The following is a 23,829-nucleotide window of genomic DNA, read 5'->3' on the forward strand; positions in this document are numbered from 1 at the left end:
TCTTCTTCTTCTTCTGTATTCTTTCTTCTTCTGTATTCTTTCTCATAGATATGAACATATATGCTATATATGTCTGTGTTCTTTCTTGTTCTTGTTCTTGTTCTTCTTCTTGTTCTTCTTCTTCTTCTTCTTCTTCTTCTTCTTCTTCTTCTTCTTCTTCTTCTTCTTCTTCTTCTTCTTCTTCTTCTTCTTCTTCTTCTATTTACTGAATTGCTGCCCTAAGTTTATATCTTGCGCCATCATCGTAATGTGGTAGCACTTCACCAATCGTTTTATCAAGATAAAAGTAAAACAAATCATAATCATAAAATCATAGTACAATAACAATAATATTATATTTCAATAGAAAACATTATATTCATACATTTTTCAACCCATAGAAAATACACTGCAAATATTGACAATATTATTTATTTAATTTTTTAGTGTTCATATTTCAGGAAAGGTTGGTTTAAGTTGTTTATTTGATCATATACAAAAAGGGTGAAACGTCATGATTGACAGCTGAGACTGTCTCAGGATTGGTCGAGCACATGCATCGACATTGTTTGGTCGCTACTCCGCAGACTCCGGCTCCAAATGCATGTCTGTTTTCGTATCCAGGATATTTTGGCTTCATTCCTGGACAGTGAGAGGACGAGGACACATGTTGTCCATCTTTACTTACAGTTGCCACAGTTGTCTATGCACACATGATTGGGTGTAGTCTTTGCCTCTAACAATTTATTGTTTAAGGATGTTCCTTTGGTGCCTTTGAACTAGAAGTATACTACACGTGAAGTTGGTGATGTTGGTAGAAAAAAAACATGATAATATTACAGTCGGAACTAAATAAAAATATAATTCTTTTTCTTTTCAACATGTACCCAACTGTTGATTTTGGCAAACCAACCCTTTTTAACTTTCATTATCACCTCTTTGATCCTCAACACACAGCTGCTCACAACACATTTACAAGCCAAGTTCCCTTTAATCTATTTATTAGATACTACAGGAATAATGTGCAGATAGAATTGTACATATAAATAATACAGATTATACAGGTTGGCCATATTATTGTGATCAGACAGTACTCAGAACGTCTTATTTTTGTATTTACAGTTTGTTTCTAGCTCACGAGTGAAATACTGGTGAGTTACAGTTAAAATGGATTTGTAAAATTTAACTGCAGTACCTTGTGATGGAAATTTGACTTGGTGAGACTTCAGAAATAAAGATTTCTTTGTGTGTGAAGACCGAGATAAGACAGAGACATCATGGTCCACTCTGACACACTGAGGCACTGTAGTATACAAAGAAACCTTTTTCTGTGCAGATTTATTTGTTCGCCCCCATTCATTTGCCTTTTTATCAAATTCATTCCCTTGGGTAACAAACAACATTTGTTTTTTTATAATTTCTTCTTTCCCTGCATCCACATTCCTTTTCCCACACACTCAGTGCTTTCAAAATGTGTTTTCAATTACATTCCTTCTTAGAAACTTCTCTTTTTGACTTTCTTTTTAATTCCCAATTCTATTTTCTCTTCCAATCTTAGTAATTGTCTTGGAATAACTGTTCCTCCATTGGGGAAGCCGAAATCATTTATCCGTATTGATAAGGATTTTCAACTTTTAAGCCTCAAAATCTGCCAAATTATCAGGGTTCCATTTAGCTCCTTTTGTGGAGAATTGTGAAAATCCTAATACAGAGATACTCTCTCTTCACTGAGCACTACTGTGTTAAGTAAAACTTATTTTATTTCAGTTTTTCTTCCACTTTATCAGCAGAAAATTCCATTTCTACTTCTCTTTGCTTATTCACATCAATCTCCGGATAAAATGGTGTCTCCAGAAGAGCCATTTTTTTCTCTGACGTCTCCTGGCCCTCACACAGGGAGTCGTGGATCCCCTTCCAGGAATCCATCTCTGAGCTCCACATAGTAGCTCTGGCCCTGATCCACTTTGAGCTGTCGGTCTCATTGCCTTTTGCCAGACTGATGCTGTCCTTACAGATAAAGAAGATATCCAAGCCAAGGAAGAGAGCATTGAGTGCTATGAAACCTACCCTGGCTGACTTGGAAAGAGCGAGAGGCCCTTTGGCGACTGCCTGACCAATATCTGGGATGTCTGCTGCCACCCTGGGCACATTACGTAATGCTTTACCTTCCTGAGCCACCACCTTACCAACACCTGCAATCAACTGTTCGTTTTTCAACAACTTAGTAGCAGAGGCAGCATCAACTAATGCATCAATACCTTTTCCAATAACACAAGCTTTACCAAGACCCTTGCTAACTCCCAGAGCCACTGTGATGATACTCTCTTCCATTTTGGTGCCGGCTTGACTGGTCACCTTGTCCAGACATTCCTGGAGACTCTGCACATCCTCCATGAATTTCTGGAAAACCACTCTGGCTTTGTTCTGCTGAGTTGTATTTACTCCAATCTCTGTGAAGGTGGTGACAGCGCTGTTGACTCCGCTGGTGATTCCCATACCAACCCCCGTCATTGTCAGAGCTAGAGACACCCCTGCCGTCACAGGAATCAACGCCAAGCCAACAATGGAGAGCACACCTCCAGCCGCCCCAACCGAGCTGCCTACTACGCTGGAGATCCTTGCCCCCATGTTCATCCTGTCGAGCTGAGTAGCACTCTTCTCCAGGTCATTGAGAAACTCCAGCATCCTGTCCTGTCGCTTGCTGAAGTCACTGATGAAGTAACAAAACGATTCCTCTTGAAACAAGAACACCATCCTGAAGTGCTTGTTCATCCTGATGAAGACAAAAATAAATTGAAATTTCAAAGTTTCTGACGCACCTTAAAGGCGCCACAAACTGAAAATTGTCACATTTTTAATACCCTGTCATTGTGCTGATTGTTTTTGCTGATCTCTCTTTTCTCCTGGAATTTCTTCTGAAATTTTTAACTCCCTGCCAATGACATATAAATTCTACCAGTTATAGCCCAGCCTTAAATACAGTTAAATCCTCAAAAAAAAGTATTCAAATAGAGTTACAAGGTCCAAAAATAAAATATAACTGCAAAATGTGCAAATTAAAGCCAGATCATACAAAAAAGAAAAAGAACAACAACAAAACACTAAAGGAACAACATTAATAATTAAATAGGATATTTAAATATATATATATAAATATTCTATTAAATTTGTTTATATATATATATATATATATATTTACTGCTTTTTTGCCAAACTGTAGCTTAAACCGTAAAGACATGTCCCCCCCTTTTTTTTAAGCCTGGGTTGTGGGACTTTAAGGAGCATTTGATTATCTGATCAGGAGTAAAATGATAAATAACATGACCAACACATACAGGCTTAAAAAATTATCTAATATCCATTAAAAACATCACACAAATGCAATAGACAAACTGAATGAAAAAACTATAAATTAAAAGCAGTTCCGTCTATACGCCAACCAGCCTCCTGAATCTGTTCAGAAGAGTTTTATGATCTGCTGTACCAAAGGTAAGTAGTTTCAAAGCATCTTAAACAACACTTACCTGATCTCATCCAGCTGATTAATATGATCAAGCATCCTCCGCATGTCATCTTCAGACAGATCCACGTCTAAGTTTACCACAGTTTCCGTCATCATTTTCGAATGAATGTCACTGAGGGAATTGTGAAAAACAGTTAAGACTTACTTCCTGGACTAAATGATACCCATTGCTAATTGTGTCATGTTGTTGCACGTCTGCTCACCTTTTTCCTAAAGTCTCGCATATTCTCTGCGTGGTCCGTATGTACTTGTCCAACTCATACGAGAGCACTTCCACATTCTGAAGTCTGGGCAGGAAGAAGACTTGTGCGTCTCTTTTGAACTTGAGGAGGAGAGGGCAGATCTGCCGTGCCGCAGTGATGACAACCTGAACACAATCGAGGGTGATCCCTTTGGGCGGACATAGCGATTGGTTCTCTGTAAACACATGTAGCGAAGTGACCGCCAACTTCTCCACTGCATCCAGGAAGTATTCGAGCTTCGCCAGGCCAACCAAGGTGTCCTTGAGCACGGCAGCCAGCTCCTCCTGCAGCTTTGCACGCCTGCTGTCTGCAGTCATTTGGGTCAGCTTGCTCTTCAAATATTCCAAAAAGGCATAACCTTTTTGCTCTGACTTAGAAACATGGTTGATGTTTAGGTCGATGATATCAACCCTCTCTTTTATATCTATCATCATGTTTAGTTCGGTCTCCCTATGGAGCCCCCATTTAGAGACGTCCTCACAGAATCCTCTTACAGTGTCGATGTAGATGAGGGTGTCTGTGACATAGCGGCACAACACCTGCTGTAGCTCTTTTCTGTAATAAGACATAAAGCATCAATCACTTTGGGACATTTCATTTAAGTCCAGAGCAGAAAATGTCACTGAAAAACTGACTGTATCTCCATTTTAAAGTTGAAGTGCCTTTTTGTCTCTATGTGGATGTTTTGGCTTTTTGTAGATAATTTTTGTTGGTTTGTAGTTATTTCTTTGTAGTCATTTACCCTGTCTTTTGTCTTTTTTTTGGTGACAAAGTATCTTTTTGTGGTTGTTGTGTGTCTGTAGTTGTTTTGTAGTCATTTTATGTCTCTTTGTAGTTGTTATGTTGTCAATCTGTTCTCTAGGTGTTTTTTTTGCTTCTCTTTTTCTTTGTTCGGTCTATTGGCAAGTGGCAAATTGCATTACCACTATCTTCGTGGTTGTTTCTTTTTGTTGTTGTTTTGTTTCTGTTTGTGGTCGTTCTGTCTCTGTTTACTATTTGGTATTATGTGTCTTTGCAGTTAATTTGTTTGTCTCTTTTTTGGTGCTTTAGTCTCTCTGTCGTTGTTTGGTGTTTTTGTGTAGTTTTTAGTCAATTTGTGTGTCAAGAATAGGGGAAAAGCAGGTTTTGAATGCAGCAGCCAGTAAAATAACAAACAAAAAAAAACAACTCAGAAACAACAAGTTTGAGTGCACAATAAGGATTGAAAACACTCAACTCCCAAGTTTATTCTGAAAAAGTTACTTGAAATATTGTATATCTCTTTTCTGCGTAAAGTCAAACTTACCTTACAGCAGACATTTCCCCTTCTGCCGTCATTTCTTCACTGGGGCTTCGTTGCTTCGCTGGTCTCTCTGAAACAATAAAAACCAACTGCTTGTTTTCTGGACGGCTTGTTGAAAGAACTAAATCCTCAGCAGGGTTGAAAAAATTTGACACACTTGTTTAGTTTCATTTTCCTTTCTCCACATCAGCAGGATGGGCCACACCCAGTCCTCCACTTAACTCTTTCAACTCTGAAACTCAGTTTGGCAGCTGGTGGCTGCCTGCAGTATAAGTCATAGATCCTGCATCCTCCATGGTAAAGGATGGGACATACCAGAAAAACGAAAAAGTCAAAGTACACATCAAAATATTGTTATATAAATTTGAGAAGTTGAAAATTTTCCTCGATTTTGGTCGCAGCTTATCATTAAGGGGTGAGGTGGGTCCTGAAGCCAGACCAGTTGAGAACCACTGATCTAACAGTCATTAGCGCCCCTGGTGGCTGCCTGCATTTAAGGGCATAAATTCTGCCTCCTCCTTTTTAGCAGATGGGAGGTAGAGTAAAATAACTAAAAAGTGAAAATTCACATCAGTATTTTCTCTCATTTTACCCCCTCTTCCCCCATATTAAATCTGTTTGGAGCCACAAAACATATTTGATAACACAGGTTATAAAGGTATATATGTATAGTTATACAATATATATAAAAGCTATAGTTTGTTGCATTTATTAAATTATAGAACGACAATAAAAAAAACTGTTGACATTTTATTGCTATTTTTAAGTGTTACAAAAAAGGAAAACACCAAACTCTTATGAAGAGGAGAACAAAATACATGTGTAGGCCTACTTTGAAATTAATGAAACACAGTACTATGCTTTTTTTGCTCATCTCCAGCTTGGTACTTTTCAGCAAATGCTGTGTGCTTGCTCTGGAAATGTCTTTAAACATTTTTTTTTTGCTGTTGTTTGCTAATTTCTCGCCACATATCAAGCATAGGTAAACCTGCATCGTTGGCAGTGAACGCAAATTAATCTGTCGACGCAGAATTAAACTCTCTATTTTCCTCCCAGACTTTTATTTTTTGGGATTTATCCATGTTAAATTTATCGAGGCCGGGGGGCAGATACTCTAGATAAGCCACCTGCAGGGAAAAGGGCCGGGCCGTAGACGTAATAGGTTGTGACGCATATTTAAATTGAAGAAATATAAAAAAAAAACGTGAGAGCAGGTCAGACTGGAGGCGGACACAGAAACTGAAGCTCTGTACAAACCAACTGCAGCTTGCTTCTGTGCTGATCTCAGAGCAGCTGAGACCAGATGAACTCAGTGTTTTTTCTGATTTCACTGTTAAGAAGCAGCCGGTGAGTCGGGGGCGGGGGGACGGAGCCCAAAAGGAAAGCACACACACACACACACACACACACACACACACACACACACACACACACACACACACACACACACACACACACACACACACACACACACACACACACACACACACACACACACACACACACACACACACACACACACACACACACACACACACACACACACACACACACACACACACACACACACACACACACACACACACACACACACACACACACACACACACACACGGCCTGATACGATGATGATTTAAAAAATTTACGTGAACGTGATATTCACTCACGTTCATCATATGAAAACTGATTCGTAAAGTTCACCGTTCGCGAAAAATATGCGCAGCATGCACAACACTGTACAGGGAGCCACGGCAGAGGGGCTGAAGAGCCCGACCCCTGCTATACGCAGAAACTCAAACGTGACAGACCGGTGACTCGGACCATCCAGCGGTGGTCCGACCACTCAGACTCGGACTGCTTCAGCACCACGGGGTGGTGTGTGTTCCTGGAAAACAACATCAACACATACACGGAAGCGGTCATCTGCTAAAACAGCAGATGCATCGATGACGTCTTACCGAGGATTACTGTACGAACATTCCCAAACCAGAAGCCCTGGGTAATGGTGACGTCGATGCCAAACTCAAAGCACGGACCGACGCCTTCAACTCAGGTGATCTGAAACTTCGCTCAAGCCAGCCGACACAGAAATTCTACTGCACTCATATACTGACACTTACGGTACGTCCGGTTTTCAAAATAAACTGTTGACATGGAGCCAATACAAAAGGCATACTTGAAAAATAATTGATTGGATTAAATCCACAAGAAGCATATATCGTCTTACCTGTTTCATTTTTATGAATAGCATTTTGACAGTATCAATTATGATTTTCTACAAAATAAGTCACACATTTTTAGCTTCAAGTAGCTAATTTCTGGATACTTCAAAGTACTATATAAACACTTTGCTCAATAATTCCAGAGAGAGACTGATATGCCTGTGTTCAGGACCTCTCTGACTTTCAATATACTGAAGATCAAACATTTTTACTGTATAGATTAATAAGCAGCACCGGCTCACGGGCGGGCCGGTGCTGCCGATAAGCCTCAAACATTGTTATCGACAGAACTGCCTCGTATGGCTAGGTACTGATACAACATATCATTAGAAAGCTAAGATTCTTCCGATTCGACTGATGTAAACCATTTCAAGATCCGATCACCACAGCCGGTACAATTAACGTCTCAGTCAAGACACTAACACAAAAAAAACAATCACAAAGTCGACGTCACACACCTAAGAAGCATCATATTAATCCACAAATCAGTAACATTCCAACGAAAACAATCTTGGTACATTGCCAAAGGTCCAGACGATCCAATCCGGTAACATAATCAGTCCAAAACACACTATTACATCAAAGAATAGCCACAGTCAGCTGTTGCGTAATCTCAGCGCAGCCAGCATCAAGATGTAAACAACAGGAAAGATGTTTATTCGTATAAATTTTAAACCATATGACCGGTTTTGCCTCCTTTATATAAAAGTATGATTTTGAGTGTAAAAGTAGCCTTTTTAGCCTAGTTGGTTACCATAGTTTCAAATGGCCTTTGTGGAAACGCCTAGACATGCCCTTAGGAAAAAATCTGTGAAATATTCATATTCTGTGGTATTGTTATCAAATTTGAACAACGGCTAGTCAAGGCTTCATGCTAGGGTCCCAGTGTGTTTTCCAGCTCATAAGTCCCAGCTAGAGTCATCTGCAGGCATCTGTTTAACAAAAAATATTCAGGCGGAAATAAAAACCTTCTACTTCACTGTCTTCCAACTGCTATTACTCAATGTCAGTAGCACTTAGACTGATTCTGACTGTTGGGGGGGGGGGGGGGGGGAGAGTTCAGAATGTTACCTTTCAAAGAGACCAAGATCATGCATGTACTCCAAATGGTTCAAGAACAGCATTCAATTTACTTTCGGTACTCCTCAGACAGGCATTTTAGGCGAATCTCACCCGCTGCTTAAGAGGCTACGAGATTTTTCAACGTAAAGTCCAACATCTCAACTGTGGAATATATAATTTCTGGATATTTCAAAGTACTGTAAAAACACATTGCTCAATAAGTTCAGAGAGAGACTGATATGCCCGTGTTCATGACCTCTCTGACACCCTACATACTGAAGATCAAACATTTTTACTTTATAGATTTGGACATTTTTCAAAGTAAAGTCCTATATGTGTACAATCAAATCAGTTAATTTCTGGATATTTAAAAGAACTGTAAAAACACTTTGCTCAATAAATTCAGAGAGAGACTGATATGCCTGTGTTCAGGACCTCTCTGGCTACCTACATACTGAAGATCAAACATTTTAACTGTATAGATTTGGAGATTTTTCAAAGTAAAGTCCTACATGTGTACAATCAAATCAGTTTATTTCTGGTTATTTCAAAGTTCTATAAAAACACTTTACTCAATAAGTCCAGAGTGAGACTGATATGCCTGTGTTCAGGACCTCTCTGACTTTCAATATACTGAAGATCAAAAATTTTCACTGTATATATTAATAGATTTTTCAAAGTAAAGTCCAACATTTCAACTGTGGAATATATAATTTCTGGATATTTCAAAGTACTGTAAAAACACTTTGCTCAATAAGTTCAGAAAGAGACTGATATGCCTGTGTTCAGGACCTCTCTGACTACCTACATATTGATGTGACTTATTTTGTCAAAATGCTATTCATAAAAATTACACGTGAGACGATATAAACTTCTTGGGAATATAATCCAATCCATTTCATTTTCAATTTTTGCATTTTTGTACATGCTCTATGTCAACAGTTTATTTTAAAAAAAAAAACGCTTTGGATGCATTTACCATAAATGTCAGTATATGCGCGCAGTAGAATTTCTGTGTCGGCTGATTTGACCACAGAGACAAGTGTCGGCTGGCTTGACCGCAGTGATCTGGAGGAGGACAGGAAGTCCAGGTACGCGCTCTGTAGTGCTATTAGAAGTGCCAAGAGACATTACAGGGACAAAGTGGAGTCTCACTACCAGGGCTCCAACACATGGAACATGTGGGCTGGCCTTAAAACCATCTCAGACTACAAAAGAAAGACCAGCAGTGCTGAGGTTGTGTCTGCATCTCTCCCAGAGGAACTGAACACCTTTTATGCTCGCTTTGAGAGCAACTGTGGAGATACCAGAGGCCAAGAAGAACTGTTGCCCCCCTGTTACATCCAGGGCAGATGTATGGAGATCACTTAACCGGATTAACACACGCAAAGCATCAGGACCTGATGGCATCCCTGGCCGAGCTCTCAAGGTGTGTGCATATCAGCTGTCAGATGTGTTTACAGACCTTTTCAACATGTCTCTGCTCCAGCCTGTAGTCCCCGCATGCTTCAAGGAGACCATCATTGTCCCGGTTCCGAAGAAAACAAAAACCCTCGGCCTGAACGACTACAGCCCAGTAGCACTCTCCTCCACCATCATGAAGTGTTTTCAGCAGTTAGTCAAATCCTTCATCACCTCCTCCCTCCCTGACTCACTGGACCCACTTCAGTTTGCCTACAGGCCAAATAGGTCACCTGCATATATCATCTCCCTCAGTCTTCACACTGCCCTCTCCCACCTGGACCAGAGGGACACAATGTGAGAATGCTGTTCATTGACTACAGTTCAGCATTCAATAACATCGTGCCCCTGGAGCTCGTATGATTGAAATCTGAAAATACAAGCGGTTGGAACACCAAATTTGTCCCTGTGTATTTTAATCGGTGCTTTCTGCAGAAAGGATCAACACAGAGTCACAGGGATCTCAGAGTGAATATGGAGAACAGTCAAATGCAAGGATCTTATATAGGATAACTAAGGCTGTTTTTCTCATAAAAGTATTTAGATAGTTCATAAAAGTATTTAGACAGGTTATATATGTATTCAGACAGGTCTTCATAAACTTACTTTTCATCTACAAAATAGGTTTCAACCACACTTAGTTATTTGTGTGTGTGTGTGTGTGTGTGTGTGTGTGTGTGTGTGTGTGAAAAGTAAAATCACATGAGATAAGACACAGACACAGGCTGAAGTCTTCTTCGAGGTCTTGTTGGGGGGAGAAAGCACAGTCTCAGATTTGTGGCCCTGATGTCATCCTGGCAGTTACATGTTACATAAGCAGAAATAGTATGCATAAGCAGAGATAATATGTAATGTGGTAGCACTTCACCAATCGTTTTATCAAGATAAAAGTAAAACAAATCATAATCATAAAATCATAGTACAATAACAATAATATTATATTTCAATAGAAAACATTATATTCATACATTTTTCAACCCATAGAAAATACACTGCAAATATTGACAATATTATTTATTTAATTTTTTAGTGTTCATATTTCAGGAAAGGTTGGTTTAAGTTGTTTATTTGATCATATACAAAAAGGGTGAAACGTCATGATTGACAGCTGAGACTGTCTCAGGATTGGTCGAGCACATGCATCGACATTGTTTGGTCGCTACTCCGCAGACTCCGGCTCCAAATGCATGTCTGTTTTCGTATCCAGGATATTTTGGCTTCATTCCTGGACAGTGAGAGGACGAGGACACATGTTGTCCATCTTTACTTACAGTTGCCACAGTTGTCTATGCACACATGATTGGGTGTAGTCTTTGCCTCTAACAATTTATTGTTTAAGGATGTTCCTTTGGTGCCTTTGAACTAGAAGTATACTACACGTGAAGTTGGTGATGTTGGTAGAAAAAAAACATGATAATATTACAGTCGGAACTAAATAAAAATATAATTCTTTTTCTTTTCAACATGTACCCAACTGTTGATTTTGGCAAACCAACCCTTTTTAACTTTCATTATCACCTCTTTGATCCTCAACACACAGCTGCTCACAACACATTTACAAGCCAAGTTCCCTTTAATCTATTTATTAGATACTACAGGAATAATGTGCAGATAGAATTGTACATATAAATAATACAGATTATACAGGTTGGCCATATTATTGTGATCAGACAGTACTCAGAACGTCTTATTTTTGTATTTACAGTTTGTTTCTAGCTCACGAGTGAAATACTGGTGAGTTACAGTTAAAATGGATTTGTAAAATTTAACTGCAGTACCTTGTGATGGAAATTTGACTTGGTGAGACTTCAGAAATAAAGATTTCTTTGTGTGTGAAGACCGAGATAAGACAGAGACATCATGGTCCACTCTGACACACTGAGGCACTGTAGTATACAAAGAAACCTTTTTCTGTGCAGATTTATTTGTTCGCCCCCATTCATTTGCCTTTTTATCAAATTCATTCCCTTGGGTAACAAACAACATTTGTTTTTTTATAATTTCTTCTTTCCCTGCATCCACATTCCTTTTCCCACACACTCAGTGCTTTCAAAATGTGTTTTCAATTACATTCCTTCTTAGAAACTTCTCTTTTTGACTTTCTTTTTAATTCCCAATTCTATTTTCTCTTCCAATCTTAGTAATTGTCTTGGAATAACTGTTCCTCCATTGGGGAAGCCGAAATCATTTATCCGTATTGATAAGGATTTTCAACTTTTAAGCCTCAAAATCTGCCAAATTATCAGGGTTCCATTTAGCTCCTTTTGTGGAGAATTGTGAAAATCCTAATACAGAGATACTCTCTCTTCACTGAGCACTACTGTGTTAAGTAAAACTTATTTTATTTCAGTTTTTCTTCCACTTTATCAGCAGAAAATTCCATTTCTACTTCTCTTTGCTTATTCACATCAATCTCCGGATAAAATGGTGTCTCCAGAAGAGCCATTTTTTTCTCTGACGTCTCCTGGCCCTCACACAGGGAGTCGTGGATCCCCTTCCAGGAATCCATCTCTGAGCTCCACATAGTAGCTCTGGCCCTGATCCACTTTGAGCTGTCGGTCTCATTGCCTTTTGCCAGACTGATGCTGTCCTTACAGATAAAGAAGATATCCATGCCAAGGAAGAGAGCATTGAGTGCTATGAAACCTACCCTGGCTGACTTGGAAAGAGCGAGAGGCCCTTTGGCGACTGCCTGACCAATATCTGGGATGTCTGCTGCCACCCTGGGCACATTACGTAATGCTTTACCTTCCTGAGCCACCACCTTACCAACACCTGCAATCAACTGTTCGTTTTTCAACAACTTAGTAGCAGAGGCAGCATCAACTAATGCATCAATACCTTTTCCAATAACACAAGCTTTACCAAGACCCTTGCTAACTCCCAGAGCCACTGTGATGATACTCTCTTCCATTTTGGTGCCGGCTTGACTGGTCACCTTGTCCAGACATTCCTGGAGACTCTGCACATCCTCCATGAATTTCTGGAAAACCACTCTGGCTTTGTTCTGCTGAGTTGTATTTACTCCAATCTCTGTGAAGGTGGTGACAGCGCTGTTGACTCCGCTGGTGATTCCCATACCAACCCCCGTCATTGTCAGAGCTAGAGACACCCCTGCCGTCACAGGAATCAACGCCAAGCCAACAATGGAGAGCACACCTCCAGCCGCCCCAACCGAGCTGCCTACTACGCTGGAGATCCTTGCCCCCATGTTCATCCTGTCGAGCTGAGTAGCACTCTTCTCCAGGTCATTGAGAAACTCCAGCATCCTGTCCTGTCGCTTGCTGAAGTCACTGATGAAGTAACAAAACGATTCCTCTTGAAACAAGAACACCATCCTGAAGTGCTTGTTCATCCTGATGAAGACAAAAATAAATTGAAATTTCAAAGTTTCTGACGCACCTTAAAGGCGCCACAAACTGAAAATTGTCACATTTTTAATACCCTGTCATTGTGCTGATTGTTTTTGCTGATCTCTCTTTTCTCCTGGAATTTCTTCTGAAATTTTTAACTCCCTGCCAATGACATATAAATTCTACCAGTTATAGCCCAGCCTTAAATACAGTTAAATCCTCAAAAAAAAGTATTCAAATAGAGTTACAAGGTCCAAAAATAAAATATAACTGCAAAATGTGCAAATTAAAGCCAGATCATACAAAAAAGAAAAAGAACAACAACAAAACACTAAAGGAACAACATTAATAATTAAATAGGATATTTAAATATATATATATAAATATTCTATTAAATTTGTTTATATATATATATATATATATTTACTGCTTTTTTGCCAAACTGTAGCTTAAACCGTAAAGACATGTCCCCCCCTTTTTTTTAAGCCTGGGTTGTGGGACTTTAAGGAGCATTTGATTATCTGATCAGGAGTAAAATGATAAATAACATGACCAACACATACAGGCTTAAAAAATTATCTAATATCCATTAAAAACATCACACAAATGCAATAGACAAACTGAATGAAAAAACTATAAATTAAAAGCAGTTCCGTCTATACGCCAACCAGCCTCCTGAATCTGTTCAGAAGAGTTTTATGATCTGCTGTACCAAAGGTAAGTAGTTTCAAAGCATCTTAAACAACACTTACCTGATCTCATCCAGCTGATTAATATGATCAAGCATCCTCCGCATGTCATCTTCAGACAGATCCACGTCTAAGTTTACCACAGTTTCCGTCATCATTTTCGAATGAATGTCACTGAGGGAATTGTGAAAAACAGTTAAGACTTACTTCCTGGACTAAATGATACCCATTGCTAATTGTGTCATGTTGTTGCACGTCTGCTCACCTTTTTCCTAAAGTCTCGCAGATTCTCTGCGTGGTCCGTATGTACTTGTCCAACTCATACGAGAGCACTTCCACATTCTGAAGTCTGGGCAGGAAGAAGACTTGTGCGTCTCTTTTGAACTTGAGGAGGAGAGGGCAGATCTGCCGTGCCGCAGTGATGACAACCTGAACACAATCGAGGGTGATCCCTTTGGGCGGACATAGCGATTGGTTCTCTGTAAACACATGTAGCGAAGTGACCGCCAACTTCTCCACTGCATCCAGGAAGTATTCAAGCTTCGCCAGGCCAACCAAGGTGTCCTTGAGCACGGCAGCCAGCTCCTCCTGCAGCTTTGCACGCCTGCTGTCTGCAGTCATTTGGGTCAGCTTGCTCTTCAAATATTCCAAAAAGGCATAACCTTTTTGCTCTGACTTAGAAACATGGTTGATGTTTAGGTCGATGATATCAACCCTCTCTTTTATATCTATCATCATGTTTAGTTCGGTCTCCCTATGGAGCCCCCATTTAGAGACGTCCTCACAGAATCCTCTTACAGTGTCGATGTAGATGAGGGTGTCTGTGACATAGCGGCACAACACCTGCTGTAGCTCTTTTCTGTAATAAGACATAAAGCATCAATCACTTTGGGACATTTCATTTAAGTCCAGAGCAGAAAATGTCACTGAAAAACTGACTGTATCTCCATTTTAAAGTTGAAGTGCCTTTTTGTCTCTATGTGGATGTTTTGGCTTTTTGTAGATAATTTTTGTTGGTTTGTAGTTATTTCTTTGTAGTCATTTACCCTGTCTTTTGTCTTTTTTTTGGTGACAAAGTATCTTTTTGTGGTTGTTGTGTGTCTGTAGTTGTTTTGTAGTCATTTTATGTCTCTTTGTAGTTGTTATGTTGTCAATCTGTTCTCTAGGTGTTTTTTTTGCTTCTCTTTTTCTTTGTTCGGTCTATTGGCAAGTGGCAAATTGCATTACCACTATCTTCGTGGTTGTTTCTTTTTGTTGTTGTTTTGTTTCTGTTTGTGGTCGTTCTGTCTCTGTTTACTATTTGGTATTATGTGTCTTTGCAGTTAATTTGTTTGTCTCTTTTTTGGTGCTTTAGTCTCTCTGTCGTTGTTTGGTGTTTTTGTGTAGTTTTTAGTCAATTTGTGTGTCAAGAATAGGGGAAAAGCAGGTTTTGAATGCAGCAGCCAGTAAAATAACAAACAAAAAAAAACAACTCAGAAACAACAAGTTTGAGTGCACAATAAGGATTGAAAACACTCAACTCCCAAGTTTATTCTGAAAAAGTTACTTGAAATATTGTATATCTCTTTTCTGCGTAAAGTCAAACTTACCTTACAGCAGACATTTCCCCTTCTGCCGTCATTTCTTCACTGGGGCTTCGTTGCTTCGCTGGTCTCTCTGAAACAATAAAAACCAACTGCTTGTTTTCTGGACGGCTTGTTGAAAGAACTAAATCCTCAGCAGGGTTGAAAAAATTTGACACACTTGTTTAGTTTCATTTTCCTTTCTCCACATCAGCAGGATGGGCCACACCCAGTCCTCCACTTAACTCTTTCAACTCTGAAACTCAGTTTGGCAGCTGGTGGCTGCCTGCAGTATAAGTCATAGATCCTGCATCCTCCATGGTAAAGGATGGGACATACCAGAAAAACGAAAAAGTCAAAGTACACATCAAAATATTGTTATATAAATTTGAGAAGTTGAAAATTTTCCTCGATTTTGGTCGCAGCTTATCATTAAGGGGTGAGGTGGGTCCTGAAGCCAGACCAGTTGAGAACCACTGATCTAACAGTCATTAGCGCCCCTGGTGGCTGCCTGCATTTAAGGGCATAAATTCTGCCTCCTCCTTTTTAGCAGATGGGAGGTAGAGTAAAATAACTAAAAAGTGAAAATTCACATCAGTATTTTCTCTCATTTTACCCCCTCTTCCCCCATATTAAATCTGTTTGGAGCCACAAAACATATTTGATAACACAGGTTATAAAGGTATATATGTATAGTTATACAATATATATAAAAGCTATAGTTTGTTGCATTTATTAAATTATAGAACGACAATAAAAAAAACTGTTGACATTTTATTGTCAACAAATCAGTAACATTCCAACGAAAACAATCTTGGTACATTGCCAAAGGTCCAGACGATCCAATCCGGTAACATAATCAGTCCAAAACACACTATTACATCAAAGAATAGCCACAGTCAGCTGTTGCGTAATCTCAGCGCAGCCAGCATCAAGATGTAAACAACAGGAAAGATGTTTATTCGTATAAATTTTAAACCATATGACCGGTTTTGCCTCCTTTATATAAAAGTATGATTTTGAGTGTAAAAGTAGCCTTTTTAGCCTAGTTGGTTACCATAGTTTCAAATGGCCTTTGTGGAAACGCCTAGACATGCCCTTAGGAAAAAATCTGTGAAATATTCATATTCTGTGGTATTGTTATCAAATTTGAACAACGGCTAGTCAAGGCTTCATGCTAGGGTCCCAGTGTGTTTTCCAGCTCATAAGTCCCAGCTAGAGTCATCTGCAGGCATCTGTTTAACAAAAAATATTCAGGCGGAAATAAAAACCTTCTACTTCACTGTCTTCCAACTGCTATTACTCAATGTCAGTAGCACTTAGACTGATTCTGACTGTTGGGGGGGGGGGGGGGGGGGAGAGTTCAGAATGTTACCTTTCAAAGAGACCAAGATCATGCATGTACTCCAAATGGTTCAAGAACAGCATTCAATTTACTTTCGGTACTCCTCAGACAGGCATTTTAGGCGAATCTCACCCGCTGCTTAAGAGGCTACAATCAAATCAGTTTATTTCTGGTTATTTCAAAGTTCTATAAAAACACTTTACTCAATAAGTCCAGAGTGAGACTGATATGCCTGTGTTCAGGACCTCTCTGACTTTCAATATACTGAAGATCAAAAATTTTCACTGTATATATTAATAGATTTTTCAAAGTAAAGTCCAACATTTCAACTGTGGAATATATAATTTCTGGATATTTCAAAGTACTGTAAAAACACTTTGCTCAATAAGTTCAGAAAGAGACTGATATGCCTGTGTTCAGGACCTCTCTGACTACCTACATATTGATGTGACTTATTTTGTCAAAATGCTATTCATAAAAATTACACGTGAGACGATATAAACTTCTTGGGAATATAATCCAATCCATTTCATTTTCAATTTTTGCATTTTTGTACATGCTCTATGTCAACAGTTTATTTTAAAAAAAAAAACGCTTTGGATGCATTTACCATAAATGTCAGTATATGCGCGCAGTAGAATTTCTGTGTCGGCTGATTTGACCACAGAGACAAGTGTCGGCTGGCTTGACCGCAGTGATCTGGAGGAGGACAGGAAGTCCAGGTACGCGCTCTGTAGTGCTATTAGAAGTGCCAAGAGACATTACAGGGACAAAGTGGAGTCTCACTACCAGGGCTCCAACACATGGAACATGTGGGCTGGCCTTAAAACCATCTCAGACTACAAAAGAAAGACCAGCAGTGCTGAGGTTGTGTCTGCATCTCTCCCAGAGGAACTGAACACCTTTTATGCTCGCTTTGAGAGCAACTGTGGAGATACCAGAGGCCAAGAAGAACTGTTGCCCCCCTGTTACATCCAGGGCAGATGTATGGAGATCACTTAACCGGATTAACACACGCAAAGCATTTTTCAACATGTCTCTGCTCCAGCCTGTAGTCCCCGCATGCTTCAAGGAGACCATCATTGTCCCGGTTCCGAAGAAAACAAAAACCCTCGGCCTGAACGACTACAGCCCAGTAGCACTCTCCTCCACCATCATGAAGTGTTTTCAGCAGTTAGTCAAATCCTTCATCACCTCCTCCCTCCCTGACTCACTGGACCCACTTCAGTTTGCCTACAGGCCAAATAGGTCACCTGCATATATCATCTCCCTCAGTCTTCACACTGCCCTCTCCCACCTGGACCAGAGGGACACAATGTGAGAATGCTGTTCATTGACTACAGTTCAGCATTCAATAACATCGTGCCCCTGGAGCTCGTATGATTGAAATCTGAAAATACAAGCGGTTGGAACACCAAATTTGTCCCTGTGTATTTTAATCGGTGCTTTCTGCAGAAAGGATCAACACAGAGTCACAGGGATCTCAGAGTGAATATGGAGAACAGTCAAATGCAAGGATCTTATATAGGATAACTAAGGCTGTTTTTCTCATAAAAGTATTTAGACAGGTTATATATGTATTCAGACAGGTCTTCATAAACTTACTTTTCATCTACAAAATAGGTTTCAACCACACTTAGTTATTTGTGTGTGTGTGTGTGTGTGTGTGTGTGTGTGTGTGTGTGTGTGTGTGTGTGACAAGTAAAATCACATGAGATAAGACACAGACACAGGCTGAAGTCTTCTTCAAGGTCTTGTTGGGGGGAGAAAGCACAGTCTCAGATTTGTGGCCCTGATGTCATCCTGGCAGTTACATGTTACATAAGCAGAAATAGTATGCATAAGCAGAGATAATATATAGTGTGGTATAATGGTAACATTTTCCTTTACTTTCCTCCCTTTTGATCAAACAATGATCACAACAGTATATACAAAACATCATAATAAACATCAGACTCAGGAATTCACAAAGATTCAATCTAGGACATCATGAACATGGTGAAAATCATATGTTCCTCCCAAAATAAGCATTTCAGGTCATCTGAAGAGATACAATGCATCACAAAGGTCAAATGTCCTATTTGAAAATTATTTAGTCTGACTAACAGTTTAAAATAAAAGTCTGAATTACTGTGGCTAGCAATGACTCAGATATTTTGTCACGTTGAAGGGGAAATAAAAGTTGCTGTTCTGTAAAAACATCTGTTATTTCATGTTTTATAGAACTAATAAAACATAGGTAAAATAAACAACTCACAACTAAAACAACAGATAAGATGGACTCTCTTGTCCCATCAACAAAAATTGCTCTTGAATTCATATCAATCATTTGACACAGGATATATGTTACTAGCTCAGTAAACTGCTTCTCTAATTGAATTGTTAAAATCCAAACATTCATTTTGTACAATTACAAAATTATTGGGACAAATACTGAATGAGATTTTTACCTTGACACCCTTGGGATAAAAACAGTTTAAAAATCACATCAAATAGAAGCATTTAAATTGAATAAACAGAAGATATGCTCAAACATAAATTTAAACTCTTAAATATTTTTATTCATTACTAAGTATTATATAAAATCAGTCACAAAAAAAGGTGACATTCCTGTAAACCATTTAGAAAGTCTTAATTATCGATGGAGTTAAAGCACAGAAACACAATTCTTAGAATTATAAGAATTCACTGTCTGATTACTAGAAATCACACTTGTTGCCGAAATCATGGAAAGCAGTAGGGATTTGTCTCAGGTAGAATTTTCACTTGAAAAATAGGCGTGCGTACTGGTGAGTGATGCCATCGAATGATTACTCACGCTTTTCAGAATGATTCAAATACTGGAGTAATGCCTTTAATGGCTTCAGTTTTTAATGGATATTACAGTTAGCAGGGCCTGAAGTCGGATTTAGGAGTTATATTAAACCAACATCATGTTTGCCTTGAGCCCACAGTGTCTTAGGGATTTCTTGTTCGGCTAAATGTGGACTAAATGTCCAAGACAATTACGGATAAAATGGTGTCTCCAGATAAACTTTTTTTTTCTCTGACGTTTCCTGACCCTCACACAGGGAGTCGTGGATCCCCTTCCATGAATCCATCTCTAATCTCCACAGAATAGCTCTGGCCCTGATCCACTGTGAGCAGGCGGTCTCACTGCCTTTTGCCAGACTGGTGCTGTCCTTACAGATGAAGAAGATAAGCAAGGAAGAGAGCATTGAGTGCTATGAAACCTGCCCTTGCTGACTTGGAGAAAGCGAGAGGCCCTTTGGCGACTGCCTGACCAATATCTGGGATGTCTGCGGCCACCCTGGGCACATTACGTAATGATTGACCTTCCTGAGCCACCACCTTACCAACACCTGCAATCAACTGTTCGTTTTTCAACAACTTAGTAGCAGAGGCAGCATCAACTAATGCATCAATACCATTTGCAATAACACCAACTTTACCAAGACCCTTGCCAACTCCCACAGCCACTGGGATGATCCTCTCTTCAAATTTGGTATAGGCTTGACTGGTCACCTTGTCCAGACATTCCTGGAGACTCTGCATATCCTCCATGAATTTCTGGAAAACCTCTCTGGCTTTGTTCTGTTGAATTCTATTTACTCCGATCTCTGTGAAGGTGGTGACAGCGCTGTTGACTGCGCTGTTGATTCCCATACCTATCCCTGTCATTGTCAGAGCTAGAGACACCCCTGCTGTCGCAGGAACTAATGCTAAGCCAACAATGGAGACCACACCTCCAGTCGCCCCAACCGAGCTGCCTACCACGCTGGAGACCTTTGCCCCATGTTCATCCTGTCGAGCTGAATAGCCCCCTCCTCCAGGTCGTTGAGAAACTCCAGCATCCTGTCCTGTCGCTTGCTGAAGTCATCGATTTGTCTGTTTGTATTTTAATAGGGGCTTTCTCCAGAAAGGATCAACACAGAGAGTCACAGGGATCTCAGAGTGAATATAGAGAACTGACAAATGCAAGAATATTCTTATATAGGTGAACTAAGACTGTTTGTTTCATAAAGTATTAAGACAGTTCATAAAAGTGTTGAGACAGGTTATATATGTATTTAGACAGGTCTTCATAAACTTACTTTTCATCTACAAACTAGGTTTCAACCACGCTTAGTTATTTTTCCACTACATCAGCCAATCAAGGATAATCCACCCTAACCGTTTGGCTGCTTTGGCGATAGGTTCAGGATCCTGCTGAAATGTCAGCTTTGTGTTTCGATTTCATTTGGATAAATCTGAGCACAAAAGGATGCCATGTTGCTCAGCATTAAACCCTACTGTTGCTATCACCAGTGAAATCCTCTAATGCATAGGTATTCAACAGTCGGTCCGTGGAGGTACTGCAGGGGGGTCGCGGCAGTTTTGGTTGAGACAATTTTTATTTTTTTTAACAATTTGCTTAAAATTTTTCCAACCTGTTTTTTTTCACAAATTTAAATGTCTTAAAATACACATTAACATGCATCCAACATATTGTGAGGCTGATATGACCCTCTGCCTGACAACTGCAATCCGTCCAAGGTTAGATAAGTTGTGTGCTACCCATCAGGGTCCGACATCTCACTAATATGGGAGTATGTGTCCAAACCACTGATGGCTTGAGGATTCACTGTCTCTTCTTCATGTATGTTTAAAATAAAAACATGAATCTGTGAATTATTGTAATAGCTCAGTGTTGTATGCAAGATGTATGTTTATAAAAGGCAGTGGCATGGCCACCCTTTACCTTGCACATGTTTAAATTAAAAACATGAATATATGAAACTGTGTAATATTTGAATAGTTTAGTATTGAATGCACACGGACTCAACTGTTGATTTTGGCAAACCAACCCTTTTTAACTTTCATAATCATCTCTTTGATCCTCACACACCGCTGCTTAAAACACATGTACAAGCCAAGTTCCCTTTTATTGATTGATTAGATTGTACAAGAATAATGTGCAGATTGAATTGTACATACAAATAATACAGATTATACAGATTGGCCATATGATTGTGATAAGACAGTACTCAAAACTTCTTGTTTGAAGCGTGTGAACAATGTGTGTGTGTGTGCGTGTGTGTGAACAGTTAAATCACATGAGATAAGACACAGACACAGGCTGAAGTCTTCTTCGAGGTCTTGTTGGGGGAAGACAAGCACAGTCTCAGATTTGTGAGTCTGATGTAATCTTGGCAGTTACAAAAGCAGAAATAGTATACATAAGCAGATATAAGAGTGTGGTATAATGGTAACATTTTCCTTTACTTTCCTCCCTTTTGATCGTACAATGATCACAACAGTAGTATATACAAAACATCATAATAAACATTAGTCTCAGACATTCACAAAGATTCAATATAGGACATCATGAACATGGTAAAAATCATATGTTCCTCCCAAAATAAGCATTTCAGGTAATCTGAAGAGATACAATGCATCACAAAGGTCAAATGTCCTATTTGAAAATTATTTAGTCTGACTAACAGTTTAAAATAAAATTCTGATTTACTGTTGCAAGCAATGACTGAGATATTTTGTCACGTCGAAGGGGAAATAAAAGTTTCTGTTCTGTAAAAACATCTGTTATTTCATGTTTTATAGAAGTCTTACATATATCAAATAAACAACTAATAAAACAATAAAAAAACATAGGTAAAATAAACAACTCACAACTAAAACACCAGATAAGATCGACTCTATAGTCCCTGTAATGGAAAATTCCATTGGTCAATGTCTTATTACGGTTTTTGACCCTTTTCTGTGCAATTAGCTGATACAACATCAATGTCTCGCACCTCCTGTTGACCTTTTATTTGAGGAACTGTGTGCTAGATTTGATTCCTTTTTCTATAACTTTCTGTTCTGTTTCCCATTTACCACATTGTATAAAAACCCTCCTTTATAATTCTCTTGTAGTTGCACTTTGAGTCATGTTAATGACCGTGTAAACCTCTGCAGAGCTAATAATGAAACCTAATGACAAATCCGGTCTGAGAATCTCATTATTTCAAATCTCATGATAAATTTCAACGACATCCCATTAACAAAAATTGCTCTTGAATTCATATCCAACATTTGACACAGGATATATGTTACTAGCTCAGTAAACTGCTTCTCTAATTGAAATGTTAAAATCCAAACATTCATATTGTATAATTACAAATTTATAGGGACATTTACTAACTGAGCATGTTAGACCTTCACACCCTTTGGATAAGAACAGTTTAATAATCACATCAAATAGGAACACTAAAATTCATTAAACAAAACATATGCTCAGACATAAATTTTAACTTGAACTTGAACATTGGAATTCATTACAAAGTATTATATAGAATAAGTCACAAAAAAAGGGTAACATTCCTGTGTATCATTTAAATGTCTTAATTATCTATGGAGTTAACCCTTTGATACACAAGCTATGCAAACCCCCTCTAAGGCACAACATGGGTCAAAAATGACCCGTATGGCTGGACAATAAACTCAGGGAAGAGCAAGGGAGGGGGTGTGTGCTGCATGGTGAAAAATCTGTGGTGCTCAGATGTGGAGATTTTTTCCTCGGGCTGTTCTCCGGACCTAGAGCACCTCATGATCAGATGCCGACCTTATTATATCCAGAGGGAGTTTACATCGGTCGTTATAACAGCGGTGTGTATTCCACAACATGTCAGGTACTGGACGAGCTGCATGCGGTTATCGACAGGACAGAGGCCTCACGGCCTGAGGCTGCGTTTATTGTGGCCTCAGTTCTGCTGCTGCCTTCCTTTAGGTAAACTGAAACGTGACAGACCGGTGACTCGGACGATTCAGTGGTGGTCCGACCACTCAGACTCGGGTCTACGGGACTGCTTCAGCACTACGGAAGGGTCCGGTTCCGGGACAACAACATCAACACCTACACGGACGCGGTCATCTGCTACATCAGCAAATGCATCAATGACGTCGTACCGAGGATTACTGTACAAACATTCCCAAACCAGAAGCCCTGGATTAATGGTGACGTCCATGCCACACAAGGAACATGTGGGCTTGACTAAAAATCATCTCAGACTAGACAAGAAAGACCAGAAGTGCTGAGGTTGTGTCTGCATCTGTCCCAGAGGAACTGA

At 39.4% G+C, this 23,829-nt stretch overlaps 2 protein-coding genes and 1 pseudogene across 2 annotated transcripts; all 3 read right to left on the reverse strand.

Moving 5' to 3' along the window:
• Positions 1 to 418: 418 nt before the first annotated feature.
• LOC133023156 (uncharacterized) lies at positions 419 to 7,085 on the reverse strand. The gene is made up of 5 exons (XM_061090118.1): positions 6,985 to 7,085; positions 5,030 to 5,096; positions 3,706 to 4,299; positions 3,504 to 3,614; positions 419 to 2,752 (listed from the first exon to the last, which is right to left on the reverse strand). The coding sequence occupies exons 2-5, from the start codon at positions 5,059 to 5,061 to the stop codon at positions 1,738 to 1,740; spliced, it is 1,752 nt and encodes a 583-aa protein (XP_060946101.1). The 5' UTR covers positions 5,062 to 5,096; positions 6,985 to 7,085; the 3' UTR covers positions 419 to 1,737.
• A 3,708-nt stretch (positions 7,086 to 10,793) lies between these two features.
• On the reverse strand, positions 10,794 to 23,677 carry LOC133023053 (uncharacterized). Its single transcript, XM_061089982.1, has 5 exons — positions 23,669 to 23,677; positions 15,403 to 15,469; positions 14,079 to 14,672; positions 13,877 to 13,987; positions 10,794 to 13,127 (listed from the first exon to the last, which is right to left on the reverse strand). The coding sequence occupies exons 2-5, from the start codon at positions 15,432 to 15,434 to the stop codon at positions 12,113 to 12,115; spliced, it is 1,752 nt and encodes a 583-aa protein (XP_060945965.1). The 5' UTR covers positions 15,435 to 15,469; positions 23,669 to 23,677; the 3' UTR covers positions 10,794 to 12,112.
• On the reverse strand, positions 19,698 to 20,574 carry LOC133022909 (apolipoprotein L2-like; annotated as a pseudogene).
• Positions 23,678 to 23,829: the final 152 nt, after the last annotated feature.

The sequence above is a fragment of the Limanda limanda genome, chromosome 17, assembly GCF_963576545.1.
Source record: "Limanda limanda chromosome 17, fLimLim1.1, whole genome shotgun sequence".
NCBI classification, from domain to species: domain Eukaryota; kingdom Metazoa; phylum Chordata; class Actinopteri; order Pleuronectiformes; family Pleuronectidae; genus Limanda; species Limanda limanda.

What these genes read in the sequence shown, in the direction of transcription:
- LOC133023156 (XM_061090118.1), bottom strand. Translation starts at nt 5,061, where the DNA reads ATGACGGCAGAAGGGGAAATGTCTGCTGTAAG. An exon ending in TGCGAGACTTTAGGAAAAAG is followed by an intron (nt 3,615 to 3,705) that starts GTGAGCAGACGT and finishes CAATTCCCTCAG; the next exon opens with TGACATTCATTCGAAAATGA. An exon ending in AATCAGCTGGATGAGATCAG is followed by an intron (nt 2,753 to 3,503) that starts GTAAGTGTTGTT and finishes TGTCTTCATCAG; the next exon opens with GATGAACAAGCACTTCAGGA.
- LOC133023053 (XM_061089982.1), bottom strand. Translation starts at nt 15,434, where the DNA reads ATGACGGCAGAAGGGGAAATGTCTGCTGTAAG. An exon ending in TGCGAGACTTTAGGAAAAAG is followed by an intron (nt 13,988 to 14,078) that starts GTGAGCAGACGT and finishes CAATTCCCTCAG; the next exon opens with TGACATTCATTCGAAAATGA. An exon ending in AATCAGCTGGATGAGATCAG is followed by an intron (nt 13,128 to 13,876) that starts GTAAGTGTTGTT and finishes TGTCTTCATCAG; the next exon opens with GATGAACAAGCACTTCAGGA.